Source organism: Stenella coeruleoalba (assembly GCF_951394435.1).
Source record: "Stenella coeruleoalba genome assembly, chromosome: 8".
In the NCBI taxonomy this organism is placed as follows: domain Eukaryota; kingdom Metazoa; phylum Chordata; class Mammalia; order Artiodactyla; family Delphinidae; genus Stenella; species Stenella coeruleoalba.
The window spans coordinates 45374191-45397943 of NC_137154.1; the positions used below are offsets into that span (position 1 = coordinate 45374191).

Here is a 23753-nt window from a genome sequence, read left to right on the forward strand (position 1 = left end):
GTGTGTGTGTGTGTGAGAGAGAGGGGGGTGGGGGAGGGGGAGAGGTGCTTGGTTTCTGTCTCTCCATAGTTTTCTCAGTCAATTTTTTTTTTGGTCTTTGTCTTTTATATTAGAAGCTTTGCTCAGATGTATGGTAATATTTGGTTGTCTGTTTATAGGATAACCCTCAGTATCAATAGCTTTAATTTTCTTTTTTTTCCTTTTTTTTTTTTTTTTGTGGGAGCATGGAGCTGGTCATATTTCCCAGAAAATTATCTGGTCTCCTCCCTGGAATGTAGAAACCTGGCTGCCAGAGTTCTAGGAGCCCAATAGAGTAAGAGGTTTAGGTGTCCTAACGTTTGGTATGTAATATTTTACTTAATTTCGCTCATTTTCAGTATGGTACACCTACCTTCAGCTGGGTCTGGTGTTCTCCAGCTTTGTTCTTCCTTCTCAAGATTACTTTGGCTATTCAGGGTCTTTTGTGGTTCCATAGAAATTTTAGGATTTTTTTGTTTTATTTCTGTGAAAAGTGCCATTGGAATTTTGCTAGGGATTGCATTGAGAAAATAATATCTTTACTGTAATTTAAGTGGGGTTTTACAAGGAAGCAAATTCAGATGTGTATAAAATTTTCAACTTCAGTCACCTACAAAGTAAAGTCAAGTTATCTTAGAATGGCATCAAAGCTATGCCTTTCTTTCTAGCCTTGTATTTATCACCACATGTCATCTTACTAGTTTAAATTCCACTCAGCCACATTCTTTACAGTACAATGACAAAACTATGTTTTGCCTTTGTACCTTTGTTCAGTTTTTTTGTCCTGTAATGCCCACTATCCTTCAATTTCCCCCATAACTGGTGAACATATCATTCAAGCCTCAGCTCAACTTTTATCTTTCCTGTATTCTCAGGTCAGAATGGCCCCTGTACTCATCTCTTATATACTCTTACCATAGCACTGATAGTAGTTTTTTGTAACATTTTAAACTGAACTTTTAACATATAATAAACTGGACATATTTCAAGTGTACAACTTGATAACTTTTTTAACATGTGTATACACCTATGAAACCATCACCACAGTCAGGATAATGAACTCTGTGCCTGCCTCATACTTCACACTTCAGTGAAATTCACTTAACTTGGATCTCACGGCAGAAATTGGCTGAACTTTAAGCAGGTGTTTAGGGCCAGGAATTAGAGATGCACTTTTAAAAGGGTGAGGAAAATCAATTAGGTACAGACACTTGGCCAGTAACATGGTTCATTCCAAAAGGTCACTACTAAATCCCCCCCTCCTGCAGTTCAGAACATGACCGCCATGCACCAGGAGGAGCCAGGCTAGAAAATGGTCTACAACCTACTTTAGAGTCAAGAAGACATGTTCCTTTTTATATAACTTTTCATTCTTTAAGGTTACTCAACTTTTTGAAAGGTTCAAAATTTCACAACCATAGTAAACAGTTGTCATTATTTTTCTGTGCACTAAGAATTATATTTGGACTGAAATATTCTAACCATGTTTTCGTAGAGTCTCACTGTAGCAAAAAATCTTCCACTTGATTTAAATCTCTTATGCTCTCCGTTATGAAATTCAATTCTGGCCTTATCTGTGTTATTGTTGTTGTTTAATTAGGGTATGTTTCAGAGCAGGTTTTACAGTTTGAGGAATGACTTTTCTGTCAATTATACAACAGAAAGTCATTCAGCCAAGGTTTTGACCACTGCCATGGCCTCTTGAGACACTTCTTGTTAGAGATGAAGTAACGTAATTTTAAGGACACTCTTTCCTAATGTGGTCTGTGATGAACACGTTTTGAGCCTAACATTGTGTTCTGTAAACTTCATGCGACTAGCTTCTGGAATCTACTTTTGTAGCCAAAGTATTTGTAGAGTATATTTGCCTAGATAGCCAGAAAAAGAGGCATTCCCCTCTTGATGAATATTTTAATAATTGAACCAATTGAAATTATAAATGGAATTCAAAAGGGTTTTGACAAAGAAGAAATAAAAATAAAGGTCCTCAGAGATCACTGAGTCCAAACTTTTCTAGATGAAGAAACTAAGGTCCAGAGAGGTGAAGTAATTTCCTCAAGACCACAGCACCATATAGTGACACACTGTGAATAAGAATGTGGTCTTAATGTTGTTCTGTCCTGTGCTTTTTCCAATATACTACACATAGTCTTTAAACAATAAAATAGGTTTTGGTCTATAACCATAAAAACATTTCTTCAGATTTATTTAAAGGAAAGTTTAAATAAACATAAACTAGCTCAATATTGGAAACTTGTCTTGAGGCAAATAATAATGCTTTTCTTAAAACCGAAATCACTGGGCCTCATTTCCCATACAGAATATATATATATCGTCATGTTTAACCTTTATATATTTTTTAAACACTGCATCTAAAACCATATGCAAAATAGCCATTAACTGGCATATAAGAGGAAAAAATTAGAGATGTAAGGAAGAGAAATTAATCCAAAGAGCCTATTCATCTTCCAGTTCAGCTCAGATACCCCTCATTCATAAAGCCTTTTCTGATTGCTCTGGTGGAATCACTCCCTCGTCTATGCTCCCATAACAACTTTTTCTACTTCACTTTCTCCTGTGGCATGTTGAACACATTGATTTTCATTACATCTTGTTAGGCCTCTCTGCTGGTTCCACTACCTTGTAAGCCCTGTCATGTAGGGACCGTATGCAAGTTTTCACTTTGTAGGCCCATATTTATTGGTTGAAAAAATGAAAACATGTAAGTATAAACTAAATAACATAAACTTATTTCTTCTAAGCACTTAGATTTTAGTCTAAAGTATTTGGTGCCGGTTACTTTAAGCAAACGTAGAGTAATTTGAATAACACAAAATCGTTCACACATTCACCTAAATCTAAAATCAAGTCAAATATAGCCCTATTTTTCTAGAATGGTTCACGGTTGTATCAGAAAGGATAGTTGTACACTGTAGCCCAGTGATTCTCAAAGTTTAGCATGTATTGGGATGACCGGAGAGCTTGTTAACACACAGATTGCTGATCCCCACACCTAGATTTCTAATTCAGTGGGTCTGGAGTGGAGCCTGTGAATTTGCATATTTAACAGGTTCTCAGGTCACACTACTACTGCTGGTCCAGGGACCTCAATTTTCTGAAATGGCATCATAGGCAAATAGACTAAGAAGAGAGGAGAGGCAAGCTGAAGAAGAGAAAGAAGGAAGTGTGGCAGTGTACACAATGAGTGGGAGGATTAAGGGAAGGAGCAGTTGTGGAGCCCTGACAGAACACCAAAACATTAGAAAGACGTGGCCTTTCTCCACTTCATACTTCCCTGACTGGGGTGCCACTCACCTGACACTTACCATTCTGAAATAAAGGCACTGAGTACCACAACCAAACTCACTCTCTACTAGCCAGTCAATTTTGTTTCAGAAAATAGGCCTTCTTCTGCAGCTAGTCTTTTCAAACCAGTGCTTTGAAGGACAACTTTTCTATACAGCACTAAAATCTCAGGGATAAAAAGGTAAAATGGTAAGGAACTCTTAGATGATGTCTTTTTTCGCATATAAAGGAATAAAAACCTTATCTAGTGGAGGAGAGTCTAATCATCTGTAGCCTGATCACAAAATTCCTTTATGTGTATGCTCTGAAAGACAGACTAGGTATCTACTAAGGCATATGTGTGCTTATACTAGTGCCCAGAGTGTCCATGTTGGGTCTTAATAAACTACACTCAAAACTGATAACTCCTCTCTGTGTAAGGAGCTTGGCCTGCTTTTGCCTTTCCCTCCTGTACCTTCCTCCCCTACTCCTGTACAAAGCTTAGTTGCCCAACTTAGAATATATTCTTTCTCCATCCCAATTCTGCCTGTCTTTTCATTAAAAAAAAAAAAAAAAATTATTCCTGATGTGTCTTCTCCGACAAGGATTCCTCTCTTTTTTCCAGTAACCTTGCCACTTCTCTCCTCATGTCCAGCACCTTTTCAGTTTCTACAGCCCTTACTGCCTTTTCTCAGCTAGCTGAATTCTATTTTGTATGTTTGTGTGTTATTTAGGAAAACTACACCTAGAAAGAAAAGGTCTGATTTTTTTTTCCCAGAGAATTCCGGCCAGTGGTGTGATTTGTTTTCCCCTAAGGAATAGGAATTAAGTAAATATCTGGTTGATTGTTCAGTTTCAAGGTTAACTCTCGTATCCTTTCAAAAATACCATGGCTCTGTGTGTGTATGTGTGTTTGTGTGTGTTCATTCCAAAAGTTTTGTAGAAGAAACATGCATAGTTCTCTAAAATATTTAATTAAGATCAGAAAGAATTTTCTGATAGGCTGTCACGCCAATCATTTGGCAGGTAGGCTTTGTGTTCCAAAATAAAAAATTAGACCTAATTTCCACCTGAGATTTAAGGCCCAAGGTATGTCACTAATATTTGCACGTGTTGCCTAATGAGTTGTACATGGTTGCTATACAGTCCTAATACATCTACCTACTTACTGAATTTTATTTACTATTTCCTCGGTGACTAGATGACTATATAAGTACTAATAATTTTTTTTAAGGAATGAACTAGAGGCTATTTCGAATTTTCTTGCTGGAAAATCACATAGCTAGGAAATGTGAAGGAAGAGATATTAAAGTATTCTAAAAATGGTGGCATAGAGAAACTTCTAGAAATTATAAACTCTAGAATGACTTGATTTGGGGCGCCTGGTCACTTATCTCCACACATTTATTTCCATTTCCCTTCTGAAACTCAACTAAAAGGGATAGTAGAGGGATTTTTAAAAGATAAACACAATTCTACAAGGACAAAGAAAACAGGTAAAGGAATGTTAGCACAAAATTTTAAAAGACAGCACATGAACAAGTGTTAACTGATTTTTCAGACATGAGAAAGCTGAAATTAGGAAGATGGGGGAAAACAGAGAAGCATTCTGAGCTCTGATACAGAACTCCCCAAAGGCTCAGAAATTGGTTGGAGTAAAGAAGTTATACCTGTGGTGAAAGCCCAAACAAAGGTAGTAAATATGAAGAAGAGGGAAGAGATGACAAATGTGATAAAGACAGAATTAACAGTATTTGATTCAGCTTCAAGAGGGCAATGATGGGCTTCCCTGGTGGCGCAGTGGTTGGGAGTCCGCCTGCTGATGCAGGGGACACGGGTTCGTGCCCCGGTCCGGGAGGGTCCCACATGCCGCGGAGTGGCTGGGCCCATGAGTCATGGCCGCTGAGCCTGCGCGTCCGGAGCCTGTGCTCCGCAACGGGAGAGGCCACAACAGTGAGAGGCCCGCGTACCACAAAAAAAAAAAAAAAAAAAAGAGGGCAATGATTATATAACTGTTTAATTCAGAGCCCCCAGTGCAATGTACCTAGTTCAACTAAAGATATTTGTTGGATGGATAAATGGAAGCAGGATAACACTGGAAGCATCAACTTGATATCTGACTGAATGTGAGAGTATGATGCGATAGAAAAGGTTTCTGGCTAGTCGACTGAATAGATGCTTTACCAAGATAGTATGGAAGAGTGTCAGGCTTGAAAGTATATGTGAGGGGTGGAGATAATTCAGTTTAAGATATATTGAGTTTGAGGTCTCTACAACAAATTGGAAGAGCCCAGTCGGCTGGAGCTGAGGAGAGTTGTCTAGGCTGGAAATACAGTGGCACTCTATCTCATAGAAATGGTTGAGCCAGCCTAAGGAAAGTAGGTACTATAAGAGAGGAGATCTAAGGATGGGGAAAAAAACCTGAGAAATACTGACATTTAAGGGGTGAGCAGAATAATAAAACCTATAAACATTGAGATGAAAGGGTCATAGATGTAAGAGGAGAAAAGGTGTAAGGAGAAAATGGGGTCATAGAAGCCAAGGTAGGAAATTAATTTAAGAACGAAGTGACTAGGAAGAATGCAGGCCAAGGTGGTAGAGTAGGGAGACTGTGAGTTCACCTCCTCCCACAGGCACACCAAAATAATAGCTATTTACAGAACAACTATTGATGAGAAAGATCAGAAGACTAGCAGAAAAGATTTTCTGCAGCTAAAGATATAAAGAAGGAACCACAACAAGTAAAGTAATAGGGACTGGAGACTCAGTGTAGTCAAGACCCATATTGCCAGGTGGGCAACCCACAAATGGGAGGATAATTACAATTACCAAGGTTCTTCCCAGGGAGTGAGTGGTCCAAGTACCGCATTGAGCTAACCATCCCGGAAGTCCTACACTGGAAAGATGAGCCCCCAGAATGTTTGCTTTTAAGGTCAGAAGGGCTTACTTTCAGGAGAGTGAGAAGGCTCTGGGAAATAGAGACTCTTCAGGGGCGCACATGAAATCTCACATGCTCCAGTACCCAAGGCTGAAGCAGCAATTTGAAAGGAGCCTGGGTGAGACCCACCTGCTGATCTTGGAGAGCCTCCCAGAGAGGCAGAAGGCAACTGGAGCTCACCTTGGGGACATAGACACTGGCGGCAGCCATTCTGAGTTTGTTCTGCCACCTGGACACTGGTGCTGGTAAGCGCCATTTTGGAATCTCTAAATTATTAGCACTAGGACCCAGCCCCACCATCAGCAGGCTGGCTGCCTTAAGAGCCTCTGAGCCTACAGCCATCCTGGAATGTAGCCCAGTCTACCCGGGGGCCCAGGTCCTGGCCCCACATACCAGTGTGCCAGCACTAGCCCTGGGGCCCCCAGGGCCCTGCAGTCACAGACCCTGGGACCCAGCTCCACCCACCAGCGGGCCAGCACTAGTTCTGAGACACCTTGGACCCCTCAGGCAGCTGCCCCAGGATCTAGCCTCTGAGACCAAAAGGGAGTGGCATGATATACTTAAAGTGATGAAAGGGAAAAACCTACAACCAAGAATATTCTACCCAGCAAGGCTTTCATTCAGGTTTGATGGAGAGATCAAAAGTTTTACAAACAAAAGCTAAAAGAGTTTGACACTACCAAACTAGCTTTACAAGAAATATTAAAGGGACTTCTAATTGAAAAAGAGGAGGCCACAATGAGTAACATGAAAATTACAAAAGGAAAAATCTAATTGGTAAAGGCAAATATACAGTAAAGGTAGTAAATCACCCACGTGTAAAGCTAGTAGGAAGGTTAAAAGGCAGAAGTAGTAAAAATCATCTATCCATGATAAGTAGTTAAGGGATACACAAAACAAAAAAAAAATGTAAAATATGTTGTCAAAAACAGTAAATGCAGGGGGAGGTGAGTAAAAATCCAGGGTTGTAACAGTGTGTTTATGGGGGGGGTGGGGAAGAAGTAGGTGACGGAGATTAAGAGGTACAAACTTCCAGGTGCAAAATAAATGGCATAGTTTGAAATGTATACTGCGGGGAATATAGTCAGTAACTGTGTAACAATATATTTGGTGACATAGCGTAACTAGACTTATAGTTATCATGGTGATCAGTTTGAAATGTATAGAAATATCAAATCACTATGTTGTATAACAGGAACTAACAGTATTGTAGGCCAATTATACTTCAAAATCAAACAAACTCAGAGAAAAACAGATCCGATTTGTGGTTACGAGAGGTGGAGGGTCAGAGGAGGGGGAATTGGATGAAGGCAGTCAAAAGGTATGAAATTCTAGTTATAAGTACTAGGAATGTAATGTATAATATGATAAATATAATTGACACTGCTGTATGTTATATTTGAAAGTTGTTAAGAAAGTAAATCCTGAATTCTTGTCACAAGAAAGAACTTTTTTTCTATTCCTTTATTTTAATATCTGTATGAGATGATGGATGTTCACTAAACTTATTGTTATAATCATTTCATGATGTATGTAAGTCAAATCATTATACTCTATACCTTAAACTTACACAGTGCTGTACATCAATTGTATCTCAATAAAACTGGAAGAAAAATTAATTTTTTTTTAAAGATGAAATGACTATATAAAAGTAAAGTTAAATTATATGAATAGGGCTTCCCTGGTGGTGCAGTGGTTGGGAGTCCGCCTGCCGATGCAGGGGACGCGGGTTCATGCCCCGGTCCGGGAGGATCCCACGTGCCACGGAGCGGCTGGGCCCGTGAGCCATGGCCGCTGAGCCTGCGCGTCCGGAGCCTGTGCTCCGCAGCAGGAGAGGCCACAGCAATGAGAGGCCCGTGTACCGCAAAAAAAAAAAAAAAAAAAAATTATATGAATAAATATACAATTTGTGACTTGGAAAAATAGGAAGCATAGACTCCAAAGTGTTACATTGGTTGTTTAAAGGTTGTGGGATTTATGACAAGATATTTTTCTTTTTTTTTTTTTCACTTACCTGCCTTTCCTAGATCTTTTATAAAGAAATGAAAGTTTGTGAGTTTTTTTAAAGGAAAGTAGTTTTTAAAAATGAGAAAATATGTGTTTAATCTTAACAAATGGTATAGAAGTTAAATTAAATGTCTAAACATAATCCATTTGGTTTGCAAGTAAGAGGTCACAGGTGGTGACCTTTGCCAGTGAAAGTGAGGGCGCAGGGTTGAGAAGGCCAAAGCCAATCCAGAGGGGCTTGATTTTCTGACCAGTGTCTAGTTTTATGTTGTCTTTAAGAAGTAAGTTCAGAATTCGCAAACATTGTTTTCTTAGGATTCCCAGAAATGCTTTCATGTTACTATACTGACCTTAGGTAACACTTTACATTTTACTGAGTGTCTTTCTTATCAGTGCACCAGAAAAAAATGTATTTAACCATAGGATTGATAATTCCTTGCCTATTTATATTTAAGGATGGTGAGATGTGGTTAATTGCGTCTCACTTTTCACATATTTCATTCATTGTGTGGAAACTGATTTTGACTTTCAAAAAGATTTTCATAAATAATGCTGCCAATGAGTCTTACAATTTAAAATTTTTCTGCCGATGTCCATTTTTAACTCTTCACAATGGCATTCCAGAATTATTGAAAATAAGAGCGAGTTAAGTTTTTTTTCTGATCTTATGTTATCATTGCTTTTACAACATAAATCATGAAGAAAATTGTCTCTAGTTATTTGCAGTAGTTGGTTATATAAGTATTTGATTATTTTATCTTTTGCTTATATTATAAAAGCAGCATAATGATAACCTATGGATTTTTTTTTTCATTTATTTTTTTGGCTGCGTTGGGTCTTAGTTGTGGCACGCAGGGTCTTCGCTGAGGCATGCAGGATCTTTTGTTGCAGCATGGGCTTCTCTTTAGTTGTGGCGCGTGGGCTCCAGAGTGCACGGGCTCTGTAGTTTGCGGCACATGGGCTCTCTCATTGAGGCACGCGAGCTTAATTGCCCTGAGGTATGTGGGATCCCAGTTCTGAGACCAAGGATCGAACCCGCGTTCCCTGCATTGGAAGGCGGATTCTTTACCACTGGACCACCAGGGAAGTCCCTAACCTATGGATTTAAAACGCTAAAAAGAGGTGTTTGTTTTTGTTCATAACCTCACTTATATACATGAAGGCTTTTCTAATGTAGAAGGCTTTTCTGTAGGTTTTATTTATTAGTCCTTCTAAATGTGACAGATTAGCCATTCTAAATGTGGCAGATTTATAATTCACTTTCTTTTTTTTCCACAGGAATTTAAATTACGGTCTTTTTGAGGGGAAGGGGAATATAGGAAAGCAAACAAAAAATATGTTATAGTAGCTACCTTGAAACTATGTAAAGTATATAAATTATTCATGTTATCTCTTCGTGGTTAAGTCCACTGGCTTTTCCATGCTTTGAAGATAGAGGAAGCAGTTTATCAATTAGAATTTCTTTTTGAAGCACTCTCTTTCCTTAGCTTCCATGATGCAACATTTTCTACATATCCTCGTACCTTTCTGGCCATTCCTTCTCCATCTTTGAAAGCTCATCCTTCTCCACTTGGCCTTTAATTTTTAAAGCCTTATATTATTTATTAATTTTTGTCTCATTCTATACTCACTTCAGGGATGGTCTCTTTCACACCCACAACTTAAACTACCACCTACATGTTGATGACTCGTAAGTTTATTTTTCTGCCCCAGACCTTTTCTCTGAGCTACACCTTTATATCCAGCTGGATACCTGGTATCTCGTTTTCATGTGTCAAAGACGCTCAGCTTTAATGGTTACAAACTGAAGTCATGATCATGCATTTCCTTTACCCCTCAACCCTCAAACCTGATTCCCTTCCATTGTCCCTAATCTTGGCAAATGGCACGACCATTGATCCAGTTGCGCGAACTAAAACCTGAGTAATCCTTGACACCTTCTTCTCCTTCATCTCTAACACCAAGTTATACTGATTTTTACCCCATAAAAACCTTTTAACTCGATCCACTTGTCTCCTACCTCCACCTGTAATACCCCAATCAAAACTACCATCATCCCACTTAGATTGTTATAATACCCATCTAAGCATTCTTCCCACATCCACTTTTGTTCCTGCCCAAATGCATTCATTGTCCCATAGCCAATAGTGAGCTTTTCAAACTACAGATCTCTCTTAGCCTGGGTTCCCCAGAAAACAGTGTGTGCTACTACTTTATTAGGAAGTTGTTTCAGGTTGGAAACAGATTCTGAGGCAGAGTTTAGTGCAAAGGATGTTTGTTAGGGAGTGGTCTTTGGATCAACACCTGTGGGAGGGAGGGAAAATAAATAGAATTGGGCAAAAGGGGAAGTCAGGCAATATTGTGAGCTCAAGGATAGCCTCAGCCTAACCCACACAAAGTTCTGGAGCTGAAGTTGTCCCACGTTAAGTCAGAATGGCTGCGTATGGACCCACACCTTAATCAGTCATTGAATATTTGCTGCTTCGGGAAGGGCTGTTGACAGCACTGCCAGTCATGGAGGCAACAAGTCCTCCCTTGAAGGGGTGTTTGGATAAGGCATTCTCATGTTCATCCCTTGTGGTGCTCGCCTCCACTTCTTCATAGGTATTCAGGAGCAGTTCCTCCAGAATTGTAGTGTGCCTTTCTTGCTGAGGGAAACTTAGAAGAGGGTAAGTGGGAAAAACGTTTGCCCCTGCAGATGTAGCTGATTGTAGGATTGCAAATGATGCTAACTTCCCTTCTTATGACCCAGACCCTCATCCTGGAGGGGTCTTAGTCTCTGGTCACTTTGTGTTTCTCATCCTAGGGTTGCTGCACTTGTTCATTTTCCATCAGAATTTGGCAAGGAAGTACCAAGAGGTACCCAAGGACTTAACTGGGTGCCAAACATATTCCTCCTTGTTCCCATTATGTGACATTAGCCCTGCCTCCCTGGCATTCAGGTTCAGTTATTTCTGCCAAAATGATGGCTCCTCCAAATGTAAAATCGATAGCTAGTGGCAAGCAGCCACACAGCACAGGGAGATCAGCTCCGTGCTTTGTGACCACTTGGAGGGGTGGGATAGGGAGGGTGGGAGGGAGACACAAGAGGGAGGGCATATGGGGATATATGTATACATATAGCTGATTTACTTTGTTTTAAAGCAGAAACTTACACACCATTGTAAAGCAACTATACTCCAATAAAGATGTTAAAAAAAAATTATGGTTCCTCTTGTCTGCCAATTTCTGGGCATTAGGAGTATAATGTGCCTTGGTGACAGCTGTAATTTATAGATTAATGAGATTCTTGTTTTGTCCCCTGGTAGAAATGTTTCTCCTTTGGGGACTGGAATCTATAACCTTGCACAACTCAGAGTTACAGCAATGGAAAGTGCAAACTCTCTAAGTGGGTCACTGACTGTGATGGTAAGCAGGGCTTTTTAATTCCTGGATCTGCTACAGAGCCCTTTCTTCTTCTGGGCCCCACTCAGAGCTGGTAGCTTTTTGTGTCACCTGGTATGAGCCTGTACAGTAATCCCAGATGTGGAATATGCTTCCTTCATAGCCCGAAGAGGCCTACCAGAATTTTTGCTTCCTTCCTCATGATGGGAGATACAAGATACAACAAATTGTCCTTTACTTTGAATGAGATGTCCCAGCAGGCCAGAACCTTTATAAGGTTTATCTCCCATGTTCTGGAGTGCATGTCTCACCAAGGTTTCCAACATGGTAGCCACTTCTTGCTCATCCAGCCTGATTATCATGATGTCATCAATGTAGTAAATCAGCATAATATTCTATATGATGTTCAAATGGTCCAAATTCAGATCCTCCTCTCTGATAGAGATAGAAAAGAACTTATTCACCACATCAGTGATTGCATGCAACATACCCACGACCATGATAATCTGCTGTAGCAAAGACAAAACATCTTTATTATAAAACTGCCATTGGAGCTACCGCGTGATTGAATTTGCTGTAGTCTGCTTTTATCCTCCAGATCTGTCTGGTTTCTACAGACACAAGACTGGAGAATTAAATAGAGATATGACAGAGACCATCACTCCTGCATCCTTTAGATCATTAAGAGTAGAACTAATCTTCACTATCACCACCAGTAAATCCATATAAAATAGGAACTAAAATTTCATACCAAATAGTGGGGGAATGGTTTGTTTGATACATTATATTTCAAAGAAGAAATATAAAATTTTAACAGATATTTAGGTTATAATTTTTACCATATGCTGATATTTTTAGAACCAAAGTATGAATCTCACTTTTGTCTGGGGAAGGGAAAGGTATTTAAAATAATTCTCTTAACGAAATAGCATTATGACTTACTTTATGTTTGGCTTTTACAGCACTGTCTCAAAGATGATCATTTTGCAAAAATATTTAAAGCCTTCATTATTTTTCTTAAGGGACTCCCTTTAATCCTCTGACATCAAATCATTTTCTTTTAAAACACTTAGCATAAAATCATCCGAACTGGTGATCTTTTTTTCACTTGACCTGATTTTGTTAGATTTTCCTTTGTCAGTATGATTTGATAAAAGTAATTCTTTGACATTGCTATAGTAGACTTTATGAAATCCTACGTGTTTACAATGGTGTGTTTGATGTGGTAAATAGAGATAGAGGCCAATGTTAATTAAGAATGTGTGTTTCAGCAGTGACTGATGATGATGATGATGATGATGATGATATGGTGGTGATGTGTTCTTTTTGCCTTGATTCTCTGGATCAAAATTTTGTTTGGGAGATTCATCCATGATTTTGGATATAATTATAATTCATTTATTTTCACTTTCATGTAGTATTGTTTTGTATGAGTATACCACATTTTATTCATTGTACCAAATATCTTTTTTCATTTGTCCTATTTGACACTCGCTGGACTCTTTGCATATGAAGACAAAATTCTTTTTATTGTTTCTTTTGCTTTCTTCTACCTACTTTGTTCTCTCTTTCCAGCACTCCTATTAGGCGTATTTTAGAAGCTTTGACATGATCCTTTGTATTTCTTAATTTTTTAAGAAATTATGAAGATAGAGATGAAATAAAAGGTTACCATGAGGGAAAAAAAATTAACTTCCAGCCCTTCCTTTGCATTTTAATTTTAGCAGCCACATTTTAAGTTTTCAATTGCTTTTTCACAGATGTAGTATAGTTTCAGCCTCTTTTGAGGAAATTATTTATAATTAGTGGAAAATTTCTTCTTTTGCCTGAATTATATGTTTCCACAGATGCCATCTTTAGATTCAATTGCATTTGAGAGGCAACGGGGCATAGAGCTTTAAAGCACAAACATTGGAGTGAGACTACCTGGGTTTGAGCTCTGGCTCTGTCATTTGTGCCCATGTAATCTCAGGCAATTATTTAACCTCTGAGAAACTCAGTTCCTTCATCAACAAAATGGATATAATTATAGTATCTACCTCCTAGAGGTGCTGTAAAAATTAAATGAAATAATTTCTGTAAATTCATACTGAAAATATGTTTGATACTTAGTAAGCACTCAATAAATGTTAACTATTATTACTATATGCCAGGTGCAGTGTCCTAGTTTCCAGACATAAAATTGAAGCGGACTTGCGCCATTCACTCAAAAACTTAAAGCAAAGCTTGATAATATTTGTCAAGTCTAGCATTCATCTTCTATCTCAATGGGAGTAATGGTACATATTAAATAACCATAGTGTTCAAACTTGTGATACATCCTCAATGGTTATATTTGTAGATTTAGCATTAAAATGTAACCTGAGGCCGAAACAACAATGAGTCCTACTGCTTATTTTGTACTTAGCACCGTACTTAGAAAGGGTGGGAAAACACGAGGGCATGCATATGGAGGTGCCAAGGAAGAAGAGTGTAAATGATAAAGCAAGGCATGGGTGCTATTCTAGGGGTATTAGATGTGGTAGGAGGTAATTATGATATAGAATAGAAGATGATAAATAAAGCAGACTGACTAGACCTGCAGCTTATAGCAGGAGGGCCATATGGTTGGGTAAGTGTGGAGATGGGTCCACACCACGGAGGGTTTACAAGTTTGGCAGAAGAGTTTGGTCATTATCCTGTAATGGTCAGAACATAGCTGACATTTTTGAGCAGAAGACTAACATGATATACAGAGGTATTTGGGGCTTTGGTAGTTTTAATTTTTGTCCCTACGTAGAAGATACAAATGTTCTCAGTGTTTTGGACAATTCAAAAAAAATTTTTTCTGAGCTATATCAAGTCTAAACTCAAGAAAAGTCAGTTTTGCAAGACATTCTGCCTTTCAGTCTTATTTTTTTCTTTAATGTTTACCTATATCGTTTTTGAGAGGTTCCAAAGTTTTACAAAAATGGGAATGCTGGTCGTGACCGTCCAAAGGTATGCAAATCAAAATATGAAGTAATTGAGGGTAATGAGAAATTAAGATTGCAGGGCTCACTCTTCAGTTGTAGGAGGAAAATTAAAGGTAAGCTGCATAGCAAAGTTCAGAATAAAACATGTATAGTCATTCAAGTCCTTGCAGTCTTATAAATTGTCTGGTATGTCTGTAACTACTTTGCTATTACGTGGCCAAAACACAGGGGATTTCAGGATGTGTATTTATGGACTGATTCCCCAACAGATAACTGCACTATTCCGGAATGCTATTGCTATGTCAATAGTTGTACTTATTGTTTCAAAATTTTTTCCATTTTTCAATCTAATTAACTTAGAATATCTCTAACGTGATTTGCAAAGAATTTTATATTTATATTTTGCAATCAGCATTTGACTGGCGCTCAGGTTTGAGACATGCACTACAATGTGTAAACATTTTATAAGATAATAAATAGCCCCTAAATGTTTTATGATTGCCTGTTCCCTGCTAATTGGTCATGGATTGAAATTCCCCATTGTTTAATTTTTTTTTAATTTGTGGGAAATTTTTATAAATGAGTGTGTGGGACTTCATATCACAGCTGTTGTCATTTAAAGTTTGGACAGCATCATTACAAATGAAGCCCTGCTGTGAAATCAAAGTCAAAAGGCATCTTGGCATCCCAGCCATTTCCTTAGGAGAAGATTACAGCTCAAGTCTGTTGAACTTTATTGCCTTGGGCCTCATGACAGTCTTCAGAAACATGCAAGGCATTTCTGTTAAAGAAACTCAGATGTGCTAGGACACAGGGGATGACATTCTTGTGCATAGCAGTGTCCTAAGCAAGAGGGTGAGGAATAAGTCAGGAAGAAAAAGATGATTCACCCTTTTTGCCGTATTCTGGGATTATTTTATAAAATCCATGGAGATGACAGAGAATAGGAAAAAGGTGTGGTGTTTTCCTACATGGCCTATATACTTTTTCCAGTTTTAGTGAGGTATAATTGGCAAATAAAGCTATAACATATTTAAAGTGTACAGCATGATGACTTAATATACCATACATTGTGAAAGGATTCCCACAATCGAATTAATTAACACATCCATCACCTCACAGATTTCCTTTTTGGGGGAGGGGTGAGAATACTTAAGTTCCACTTTCTTAGCAAATTTTAATTATATGATACAGTATTATCAACTATAGTCACTATGTTATATATTAGATTCTCAGACTTATTCATCTTATATGTACTCTTTTACCAACATCTTCCCATTTCTTCTTACAATAGTTGTCTTTTAACCAGAGTATTTGGTCTATTTCTGCTATTATATTTTTATTTATTCCTACTATCCTATTTTGTTCTTTTTTGATTGTTTCCTTTTTCTGAGTTTCTTTTCCTCCTTCTTGCTTTCCTTTGGGTTATTTTTCTTTCAGTCCACTTTTTCCCCCACTAGTTTAGAAGTTGTAACCCATTCTGTTCCTTTGGCAATAACACAGAGAAATTTAAATGTTTACTTAATTTATCAAAATCCAGCCCCAGTCCACCACCTTACAATGTCTGTGCTACCGTGGTTGTATATTTTGGTTGTATCTTATTTTTCTTTAATACTGAAAGACATTATTTTTGTGTTTTATATAGTCAGTGTATGCTTAATTTACTCACATATTCATTACTTCCCTTGCTGAATTATCGTTTTATATCTCAGACTTTCCATCTGGTGTTTCAGGTGACCCTAGGGGGTCCCTACCATAAGGTAGTTCTCCTAATGGACTTCCTACCTTTAGCGAGTGCTGGGTTTTGTCTCCTATCTTTTGAGTCCTTTGAGTTGTTCAAAACTAATACTCAAATTTACTTTGCTCACCAACTGTTCTTGAGGTAAAATTGCACTTTAGTGCTGTATCTCTCCAGGTTCCCACTTAACTTATATTTTGGCCTGAGTGTTCCTTACTTTCTTGCCAGTTCATTGCCTTGCATTAAAGATTTTTAAATATATTATCTAGCATTTTTAGTTCTTTACAGTAAAAATGCCTGTCAGTATATGACCATAAGTCAAGAAATAAAAGCTCATAACTAAGTTTTTAAATGATCTTTTGGTTGGAGTGCTCTCAGAAGATATTTTATGATAGTAAATCATTTTTTCAAAATATATTTTTCTGGACTTCCCTGGTGGCGCAGTAGTTAAGAATCCGTCTGCCAATGAAGGGATCATGGGTTCGATCCCTGGTCCGGGAAGATCCCACATGCTACAGAGCAACTAAGCCCATGCCCCACAACTACTGAGCCCGTGTGCCACAGCTACTGAAGCCCGCACACCTAGAGACTGTGTTCCGCAACAAGAGAAGCCACTGCAGTGAGAAGCCCGCGCACCACAACGAAGAGTAGCCCCCGCTCGCCTCAACTAGAGAAAGCCCGCACACAGCAACGAAGACCCAACACAGCCATAAATAAATAAATAATTTTAAAAAATAATAATAATAAAATAGCAATTGCCCTCAATTTAAATATATATATATTTTTCAATTGCTTTCTAAAAGAAATGTTCTTAGTCAAATTAGGTTGGAAATGCTGCCACCAAATTCCCTTCATCCAGTCACAGTATAAAGCCCTGAGAAGTCCTACAGTTTTTTAAAACAAAAATATCGCACTTAATTTTGTTTACCCAGCATTTCCCCAATTTCCCCCCAAGTAACAGCTGTCAGTACTCCATAAAACTAGTGTTTGCACAACAGTCTGAGGACACTCTCCCCGCTTTTCCCATGGAAGCCTCTTAGGTAGGCCTGAGTCTCCGTTGTAGAAACAAGCTTCTCTCTCCTAATAAGTTATATTTGCTGAAATATTCAGAGATCCTGCTGGTTAATATAAATTCTGTTTATTTGCTTTTTATGGAAATGAGATGTTTCCCCCTTAGAAATGGGGACCATATTGATTAGCAGCCATATCACAGAGACCTTGTTCTATCAGTGACCTTTCTTTTTCAACTCTCTCTCCCTCGGATTTTCCTCCTTGGTGTACTTAGGTCCCTTCTAATTCGTATAGAATCAAAGGATTACATAGAATCTTAGTATTCATCTGGTTCAGCCCTACCAAGATTCATTCAGCTACCCATTTGGATGTCAAACTCCTCAAACAGCTTCCTTCCCTTTACAACTATGAGCATTTACACTCAGGACCTTTTTTACTCTACTCACTTATACCCTCATCATGTCACCAGTGACCTCTTTGATTCACAAGTTTCTTGGCTTTTTCTCAATCTTCATTTTACTGAATTTCTCTGGAGACTTCAACACTATTGGTCGTTTCTTCTTCTCGTGACAACTATAGTACTGCTTTCTCCTACTTCTCTTTCCCATCTTGATTTTCCTTTATTCCTTCTCTATAAATATATCTTTCCCAGGTTTCTGTCCTTAGCTTCTTCTCCTCATTTCTCTCTCTTCTTGAATTTATTCCTTTTTTCATTCACTTATTCATTTATCCAATAAATGTTTACTCTGTGTGGTGAATTAATTAGAACTATTATTTTTAGGACAGTATAGGAAGTTTGAGCCTACCTTTTAGTTTTTTTTTTAAATTGGGTCAAAGAATGTCACGTCTATGAGAATGATTCTTTATTACAGAGATTTGTCTTGTAACCCAGTATTGTTTCAGTGTTTTCTGGAGTTGGACATTTAGTGTATTCTATAGCTGTGTTTTTCGTAGTTAAAAATGCATGAAATTCTATTAAGAACTCTTTTAGCAGATCATAATACCAAATGTACTCATGCTAAGCAAGACTAGCATTAGAAGAGATGCCCGCCTTTGGGCCATGACTTCTGAAAGAAAGTTTCCTCCTTTTTTTCCTCAGGGCAGAACTACACCCTCAGCCCTGCCAAGTCATAGTAGTATTTTGAAATAGACCAAGGTTGTCTATGGTGTATTTTCTCTTTGCTTCTGACTCTTTCTCCTTTTTCTAGCGGCCCTGTCCCTGGCACCATTGCCCTTTTGCAGCTTTAAGCCTCCAACTGCTCTGCTGTTGAGGCCTGTACTCCCTCCCTCACATTCCAAAATCAGTGCTGGCAGCTCAGAAAACTCATATCCGCCTCCTCAAGAATATGAGGAAAGTAATCAAGTACAAAAGGCGGTGTTTAGAGGAAAAAGCACCAGGCTGATAGGTAGATAAATCTAAATTCCAGTACTGGCTGACATCTAGGCCTCTTTTTCTCATCTGAAAAGTAGAGGAATTGCATTGGAATAATTGATATTAAGGTCTCAGCTCTGTGAGTTTAAAATCAATTCATACAAACCTATGAATAGCTGATGAATTTGCATTTTGATGGCGATAGTTATATTGTCTAAGGTTGGGGCTGAAATTACTATACCTGACCTCTCTAAGGGTATTACCCTTGAACATTGTTCCAGGCCATGGCCCCCCATGTCTGTTCAAGTCACTGTTGTTTTAGGTATATATCCAGAAGTAGAACTTCTGGATTATAGGGTAATTCTACTTTTCAGTTTTTGAGGAATTGCCATACTGTTTTCCTAGCAGCTGCACCATTTTACATTCCCACTGAGATTTTCTGACCGTCCCGTTCCCCAACAACATTTCACCCAAGGGGTTTTGGCATCAGTGGTATTTCTTGCCTGATCAATAACAGAATTTTATAAACCCTTCATGTGTAAGACTAAGAAAAAATATATTATTTCAATTATACATCCCAGTCTCAGAGAAGTTAAAATGTGGGGAGAAAATGTGTATCTCAGATTCAATGAAATATAGTCGTTAAATGTACTAAAACCTCGTCCAGAAATTTTTGGACAAATATGCACAGCTGTAAACACAACTTTTGTAAAACAGGAAAGTAAAAGTAGCTACTCACCAATAGTGTATGAAAACATCTTTCTCAAATGTATTTTTATATCATTTCTAAAAGAATGGACTTTCCCTGGTGGTCCAGTGGTTAAGGCTCCATGCTTCCACTGCAGGGGCCATGGGTTCCATCTCTGGCCGGGGAATTAAGATCCCACATGCCACGTGGCACGAGCAAAAAACAGAATTTTTTTTTAATTAAAAAAAATAAAACATATTTTTTTAAAAAAACAATGTGCTTCGGGACAGTATTTTTTCATACTTTTTTTTCACACTTATCTACGTAAGCCTTAATGACAATTTGAAATAAAAGTAAAAACCCCTTAGGACAGTAAATCATGTATCATAGATTTTTGTTTCCACATATTTGTGATTTCTGGTAAATGTCCTAATCTCATTTCTCTTTGTTTTGTTTAAGGATTGTTCAAGTTTAGAAGAATATAACATTGCTGCAGCATTACTCCCTTTGACCAGTGCTTTCTATAGGGTAAGTCTCATTGGTCTATATATAAGTCATTATGATTTATATAGATGTATTCAGTTTGATTTATCATGGAACTACATCAATCGCATCCCCTTAGTGTATCTAAGACATATCTGTGGTTATATTTGTTACAATGTTTATTGCATGCTATATGTAAAAAATATAATATATAATGTTAAATCATCTCCTAAGATATAACCCCACCATTCCATCCCTACTTTATTGTTCTTTAGAGCACTTAATAACACCTGAAATTGTGTTGTGTGTTGGTTAGTTTACATTTGACTGTTTTCCCCAACCAAAGAAAATAAATTTCATGAGGCTGGGATATTATCTGTCTTATTCATTGCTGTATCCCAGTGTCAATCAACAAATGTTTGTTGAATGAATGAATGAACAAATTAACAAGCTAGATAAATAAATGGAGGCAGAAATTAGAATTTAACTTCACCGGCAATTTCTATGAACCTTCTGAAAATTTTCCAGAGTGTTCAGTGCTTTTCTTAATTCTGTCATTTATTGTAGTTGTCCTATACATGCGTTTTCATAGAGAGATTAAGTCTTAGGGCAAATAAATCCAGCAAACTCTTATTCCCTCTTTTCCTATGAAGGACTTGTAAGGAGTTAAATAGCCACACTCTGAACAGCACATTGAATACGTCCTTCTGAAATGTACAGTAGGAAGCAATAAACCTGTGATAGCCAGGCTGACTCACTGTGCAGCTGTGTGCAGGTAGCTTCAGGAAGCCCAGGACTTATGGAAGGACTTCTGGCTAAAGCTACTCCATGTTTCATGGGCGCTAAGTCAGGAGAGATTATCAAATATTCCTAGATCTGTTTTAGTAGAGAACTAGGCACCAGATAAAGTGCCTTAGCTGAGTGATGAAATGATCCATGCCCTTAGATGCTGGCAGTATTCTCTTACTCTTTTTGTTCTGCCCATCCTTTTTGTTTCATCCACCATTTCTAACTGATAAGGTCTAGCCCCCCTCCTGCACTTAGTAGGTACCCAATAAATACTTCTTGATAAACTCAGTTTTTTAAAAACTTTACTTCAAATGATTTGTTAGGTTAAAGGTCTTAACCCTAAGGTTCTCCATAATCAGGAACTCTTTGCTGCTAACTCACTTGCATTCCTCTTTCTTCCTCCTTACCCTCCCATCCTCTTCTAAAACAGAAAATGGAATTTGTGAGACTCATACTTCTGAGACCTGGCAGGTCATACTGAGCATGCTCAGGAAACAAGGACAAATCTCAAAAATGTTAAACAAATGAATTTGGGTTTAGAAACTAATGACAACCATCTGGAGCTTAGGCATCATCTTTTGGTTTTCCCTCATCAGCTTAAACTTATCTCCAGGCCCACTCTAGTTTTTCTTAAATGCATACATACTCGTCTTCTCAGAACTCTCCCTAGTAGTTCTTCATCTTATTCCCCTCCTGGCATGGAGAATAATGTTACAAAAATAGGCCAGGCTCTCCTGTATCTTAGGCCACCAAGGAAATTTGTCTCCATATCTATCTCAGAGGAACCAAAAACCTTGGTTCTAACTAGCCTTCATATGGGCCCTCACATGGGCATTTGTTAAAGAAAATGGCGTTTAAATATTTTCCCACTTTAACATCTATTTTTTAAACTTAGATATTATGTAGAAATAAATAAGAAACATAGGGGAAATAAGAATTGACAGTAGAAACTCAGTTGCTCAGGAAATCCAAATTACTTAAGATTTTTTTTTAAGCTGGATCATTTATCTCTTTTATAGTGTATATTAGTGAGGGTTTGATCATCATAGCAGAAGCACCATGAGTGGTAGGAAGTAAGGAATCTATTATAGGGACCAGCTTTTATTCTGTTGTAGAAGCTGGGGAAGAAGTTTATGGAAAGCTTTGAATTAGGGTCTGCCTGTGGCCCTGAAGTCACTATAGATCATCAGGGCAGCAGTCAGGAAGAAAAGCTGGGCATGATACAGGGAAGAACGAGGACAAACTAGAATCTATGTATGTCTTTTAAAGTCCTCCAACCTCAAGAAAGCAGGTGACCTGGAAAAGAAGCAGCATTACTGGCCATGGAGCTACACATGTGCCTGGCCCTGACTAGGAGCAGCTAAAGGAAGAGATCCAGAAGGAACTGCAGGAAATGTGAGCACAGTTCTGTCCACACATCAAGATGGTCCAGCAGATCTGCAACAAAGTGTATGAGATACAGCAGCACCTGGCATCCTATACTGACCTTCAGAGTATAATGGCTGCTGCTTCATTTTTGCCTTCCAAATTTTAGACAAATTTCTCTGTAGTCAACCCTAACCTAGAATCATGGAGGAAAGAGAATTCTGGGAAATACAGTTCTAGCTTAGTTTAGTTTACACAGTACAAAACCATCACATCGTGTTTTTTTGTTTTGTGGAAGTTTTTAATGCAATTAGTTAACAAGCTGGGCTACATGCCATGCTCTTCTCTGTGTTATTAAACTTAATAATACAAACTTATGTTTTATGATGGGTTTATAGATTTAATTTTTTTGTTGTTGACTTGGCTTGATTTTACTTGGTTTCTTTTGGTTTAATTTGATTTGGGCATGAAAGGTCCAATTAGGCACCAGAAACCATACCAGTAATATGAACAGGAAAATTTTAATATAAGGAGTTATTAAGTAGTAATAGGGGATCAACTACTAAGAAATAAAGAGAATTTTCAACTTGGAGTGTGCCACTTCCCAACAAGACCGAGATTCAGACCTTGTTGGAGAGGTGTTTCTGTGGCCACTGGATGGCACTGAGGTGAACTTCACTGAAGGGCCACAGACTAAGACTGGCAAGCAGGAAACTGCCTACTGGAGTTCTGGCAAGACTTGCTAGGAACCCACTCACTAGGGTGAGTGGTGAGCACAACTGGCTGTCCCACACACGGCTAGCAGGTACATGTCACAGGAACAAGAAGAAAAAAGCACACCAGAACCAGGAAAAGAAACCACTTCATATTGCTCTGTCCCTACTGACAAAGCTTAATATTGTGCCAACTGGCAAAGGAGAAATTTTAACAGGTCCAGCTCCAGTACCACAAAGCAAGGCAAAGAAAGATAGATTTGGAGGAAAGAGGTACTGCATTGATAACCAACAGAGAGGGTTAGGGAGTGGATCATATTGATTCTTATATACTTTCTGAACTTCTATCTTATGGAAATATAAAAGGTTACTATGCCAGGCAGCATCTTGGGCAGCAAGATGAACAAAACATTGATGTGGCCACTAGGAACTTACATTAGTCTTTATAATATAATAAATAATAAATAAATAACCAAACTGGTCTACAGTTTCATCAGTCAGATGGACATTTTCTTAAAGTAGTACATATGCATGGTTAGAAAATTCAGATAGTACAGAAAGATACAAAATGCAACATAAACGCTCCCTTTCCCACCTCTACTCCATTTCTTCTGACAGTTGATTTCTTCCTGGGAAAAAAAGTTGTGTATTATTGCTAGGATATGCAGATAAAATTATCTTTTTTTAAACTAAAATGATCAAACCATTCACACTTTTCTCACCTTGCTTTTTTCACTTTTTTCACACACACACACACGCACACACACACATGTATTTTTTTTAATAGTGGAAGTCAAAGCCTGCTCTGGGTAAGGACGTAGGCGAGATGATGGATCAGGTGCCTCTTTCTTTCCTTTCCTTTCCTTTTTCCGTTCCTCTTTCCTTTCTTCTTTCCTTCTTTCCTTCCTTCCTCCCTCCCTCCCCCCCCTTCCTTCTTTCTTTCTTTCTAAGTAAACCAGCTATTTTTTTAATTGAAGTATAGTTGGTTCACAATATTCTGTTAGTTTC

At 38.2% G+C, this 23753-nt stretch overlaps 1 protein-coding gene across 5 annotated transcripts in view; it reads left to right on the forward strand.

Moving 5' to 3' along the window:
* Nucleotides 1-23753, forward strand: part of SBF2 (SET binding factor 2) — a 472518-nt gene that overhangs the window by 332339 nt on the left and 116426 nt on the right. For all 5 annotated transcript variants that reach the window (XM_079929044.1, XM_079929040.1, XM_079929042.1 and 2 more), the window contains one exon: nt 19855-19923. In XM_079929044.1, coding sequence (XP_079785170.1) covers nt 19855-19923 — 69 coding nt within the window. The remainder of the gene's footprint in view (nt 1-19854; nt 19924-23753) is intronic.